General features: G+C 47.6%; 1 protein-coding gene across 1 annotated transcript; it reads right to left on the bottom strand.

Moving 5' to 3' along the window:
• Positions 1 to 427: 427 nt before the first annotated feature.
• LOC133915850 (serine/threonine-protein kinase SAPK10-like) lies at positions 428 to 3,229 on the bottom strand. Its single transcript, XM_062359210.1, has 8 exons — positions 2,789 to 3,229; positions 2,513 to 2,689; positions 2,334 to 2,387; positions 2,114 to 2,206; positions 1,665 to 1,757; positions 1,365 to 1,469; positions 1,183 to 1,281; positions 428 to 1,093 (listed from the first exon to the last, which is right to left on the bottom strand). Exons 1-8 carry the CDS (start codon positions 2,963 to 2,965, stop codon positions 806 to 808), a joined length of 1,086 nt encoding a protein of 361 aa, XP_062215194.1. The 5' UTR covers positions 2,966 to 3,229; the 3' UTR covers positions 428 to 805.
• Between the last annotated feature and the right edge of the window lie 730 nt (positions 3,230 to 3,959).

Below are 3,959 nucleotides of genomic sequence, written 5' to 3'. Positions count from 1 at the left end.
TAAGTTAGCGTCTGTAGAGTGTATGAACATGTTATCGGATCATCTGGTGCAATTACCAGCCTTTTCATTTTGGGTTTCATGTGTGCAAGTTACAGAAGTTGCTCAGCAAAATTTCCTTAGATTCAGATGTGGTTTTTATTAAACAAACCAAAGGAAAAGTGTTTACTAATGGCATAAGTTTCCAGAACGCGTGTCTTTACATTTGCAGTAAAATACTGTGCCTTCTGCAAACCGAACACTTGAGAAACCGAATGCGAAATGTTTCTTAAACTGGACTAGGTAAATATTGGAAGGCGATGGCAGAAATATTAGACGCTCGCCATGCAAATCTACCACGGGTTCTAAAATTACTCTAAAAAAACTGTGGGTTCCAAAAAAACTGTGGGTACTAAAAAAATGTCAGATATAGAACACGAAGGAAGTCACAGACAACAAGGCGAATTGGAGCGTCTCCTTATTTGCCTACAATAAAATAAATATGATACAAACACAATGGAATAATACAAGTACATTGCTACCCCGTAGTTGAGGGGAGCAGAGGCAAGGGTTCCAGACAGCCTAGCAGTTATCAGATGAATTGAGATTCTAGCAACAGCAACAACATGGTCACATCCAAAGGGCTAAACTGTTGTACAACACTAGAGGTGCACAAAAACAACAGATAAAATAACAGGGTGATAAGGGGGGGGGGGGGCATCAAGCATGAGCAGCACCAGCACAGAACTTGCATTGTACTACCCTCAGTACAAACGGATTCCCGGACAGCTGATAACATGAATTGCTTCTTTGTTGAGTACTGATATTGTTACATAGCATATACAATCTCCCCGCTGCTTTCCAAGTCAAGATCGGCGTCTGAATCTAGATCCTCCATGTCATCGTCGAGGTCAAGGCCATCATTTAAGAACTGGTTGATTCGAGAACCAGCTGCCGGTACAGTCGCTTTGGCCAGTATCTGCATGATCTCATCCATGCTCTGCATTGGCTGTTCGGGCTCCTCGTACTGGTTGCTCATTGTGCTGTCATCCATTAGGTCAGCTGGGAGGTTCTTGATGAACCATGGATGGTTTGTTATCTCAGGGATCGTGATTCTCTGTATGTCCATCGCTAGCCATTAATTCAAGAGGAAACAATGCATAAAAGCAAATGAGCCAAGCACTAATGACCAAAAGTTGTACTCACAGTAGCCGGGTCTGCGACAAAAATCCTAGAAATAAGATCTCGGCACTCGGGAGATATGTGGACATAATCTGGAATTGAGTACTGCACACCCAATATTCTCTGCCAAATCAATCTCTTTAGTATCTGATCAAAATGGACATCTAATTCAGAAACACTGATAGAAATATGGTTGCAAAGGAAACCTGAATTGTCTTCCTGAAATTCTTAGGCTCATCTGGGTCCTCAAAAGGATATGCACCAACCAGCATCACATAAAGGGTTACTCCGCATGACCACACATCAGCAACCTTGGTCGAGTAACGAAGAGTTAGTGACTGAACTAATATTCCAACATAGTTCACTATGCACATGGCACACCATGCATGTAAAAATTGGAAATGCGTTGTAATGCAAACATGTTGCACAAGTGGAGAGCAATGGCATGCACATTAAACAGCAACATACACCATGCGAAGTGTAAATAATCAATATATGTATAATACCTTTCCATCATATTCCTTCTTCAGAAGAACCTCAGGAGCAATGTACGCTGGAGTTCCCACAGTAGATTTCGGCTGAGAATGAAGAACCGACGACTGCAATGCAAAAATAGTAATGAGCAGAGTAGCAGTTTTAGGGAGACAAATTTCCCACACAATAACAATATTTACCACTAGAGTTTAAATTACATCTGCCTCTCCCTTCACATTATATAAGCAGATGAAATCTGTGGATTGCTATTTTTTTCTTGAATACGTTGTAAACTCCTAATTGCAATTTCTGTTCAATCTTTTTCCTCATTTGGTATACAAATAAAGTTGTGCGCTCTTAATTGCAATTACAGCTCAATTTTCCCCTCATTTTGTATATAAACAGAGTTAAGTCATGGATTAAACTGCAACTACCACGCCGCGTAATCATAACAGCGTGCATCTGGAGCATCTGGCAGTACCTTTGAGTAGCCAAAATCGCATATCTTGAGGCGAGGCGCAGTGCTGCCGTCCAACAGGGTGTTCTCCAGCTTCAAGTCACGATGACATACTTGCTTGATAAAAAGGTGGGCACAAAAGAGAACAATTTTAACCATACCAGTACAGTACTAAAGATGATCGACATGCTATATCTGGTAAAGGAATAATAATGGAACAACGAACCAAGGAAAGGAAGAGTACCATGGAATGGCAGTAGCTGACCCCTGATATCAGTTGCTGGAAGAAGAAACGCGCCTGAAAGGTGGGAACTTTTGAGACTGAGTTACCGCTTTAGTTAACCATATACAAGAACGGCAACAGAAGACAGCATCAGTGTTTCAGTAAGCAGGGGGTGATCAGAAAAGACGAGAGAAAGGAACCTCATCCTCGCTGAATCTGCCGGCGTTGCAGATGCGCTCGAAGAGCTCCCCACCGGAGGCGTACTCCATGACGATGGCGAGGTGTGTCGGGGTGAGGATGACCTCCTTGAAGCGGATGATGTTGGGGTGGCGCAGCGACCGGTGATTGATGATCTCCCGCTGCACGTTCTCGTCAATCTGCAGCATGCATAGCAGCATAGGCATACACACACACAAACACCAATAAGCAGCAAGGCGACTGGCGCGATTGAGGCAGAGGCAAGCAAGACATAGTACCTTCTCGCCTCGCTCAATGTACTTGACGGCCACGAGCTGCCCGTCGGCGCGGTTGCGCATGAGCCGCGCGACGCCGAAGTTGCCGGAGCCGATGTCGCGCACGAGCTCGTATCGGTCGCCGTCGTGCATTATCGGCATGTCCATCCCCGGCCCCACCGTCACCGCCGCCCGGTCCATCCTTCCCTCCCTCCGCCTCCCTCGCCGGCGCCGCGCGCGTCTCCGACACCAAAGCAGCGCAGCCCAAGCGGCCTCCCGTGACCCCGTGATCCAAGAAGCAAACGTGAACCCCTCCTTTTAGCTCCCGAGAATTAAAGGAGGCGGCGCTGGCAGCTTTGTTTCGGTCGGATTGGGCGGAGGAGGAAGCCCACCTCGTGATCCCCTCCCTCTCTCTATCGCCTCGCCCTTCCCCCACCTCGCTCGCGGCCTTTATAATAATAATTATTATTATTGTTTTCTTGGCTCCCCGGCCCCCCGGCCCCCCCTCTCTCCGCTGTTTTACTGAGAAAAAAATGTTTCTTTCTCTCTCTTGCTCTGTCTCTCGCGGAGAGCCGCGAACTATCCAGTCGTGAAGAAGCCGATGGGCAGGAGGGTGCTGCAATCCTCCTCGCGTTCCGTACGTAACCTTCACCGATATGTGGGCCCGGACTCTTGGGTATGTCCCACTTGTCAGTGAACACGTAGGAAGGATATCAGGGACAAGCCTGGAGAGGGTGACTGCTCTACTCCCTGGTCAGCTTTGTATATCACTGACCTGCGGGCCCATAGGATAGGGCTCCAGGTCGGACCCACACGTCAGGAGAGATATGACGAGGCGGGTCGAGCAGGGCTGTGGGAATGACGGTGACGAAACGATAAATATCTTGGAGGTGTTGGTCAAAAAAACGCCTGTGCGGAGTTACGGTAATGGGTTTGCAGTCGGCAAGGCGGGAAACAGCCGTATGATGGGATCGGACGGCTGTTAAGTGCTCCGTCGTGTGCTGCGGAGAGGCCGCGTGCAGGGGCGTTCTCGTCATTTTGTAATGATGACGAGCGGGTTAGGCCATCTCCAGCAGGGGAGGCAAAATTGCAGATTCGGTGGTAACAGTGTTTTAGGTCACTGTTCACAAACTGTAGCATCTCCACCAGTGCCGGTACCCAGTGCTACAGTATCGCTACAGTACTGCAGGAGAGA

The sequence above is a fragment of the Phragmites australis genome, chromosome 4 (genome assembly GCF_958298935.1).
Source record: "Phragmites australis chromosome 4, lpPhrAust1.1, whole genome shotgun sequence".
In the NCBI taxonomy this organism is placed as follows: Eukaryota; Viridiplantae; Streptophyta; class Magnoliopsida; order Poales; family Poaceae; genus Phragmites; species Phragmites australis.
This window is presented reverse-complemented; position numbering and strand designations above follow the sequence as displayed.

What these genes read in the sequence shown, in the direction of transcription:
- LOC133915850 (XM_062359210.1), bottom strand. Translation starts at nt 2,965, where the DNA reads ATGGACCGGGCGGCGGTGACGGTGGGGCCGGGGATGGACATGCCGATA. An exon ending in GCAGATTCAGCGAGGATGAG is followed by an intron (nt 2,388 to 2,512) that starts GTTCCTTTCTCT and finishes CCCACCTTTCAG; the next exon opens with GCGCGTTTCTTCTTCCAGCA. An exon ending in TCAGCTACTGCCATTCCATG is followed by an intron (nt 2,207 to 2,333) that starts GTACTCTTCCTT and finishes CTTTTTATCAAG; the next exon opens with CAAGTATGTCATCGTGACTT.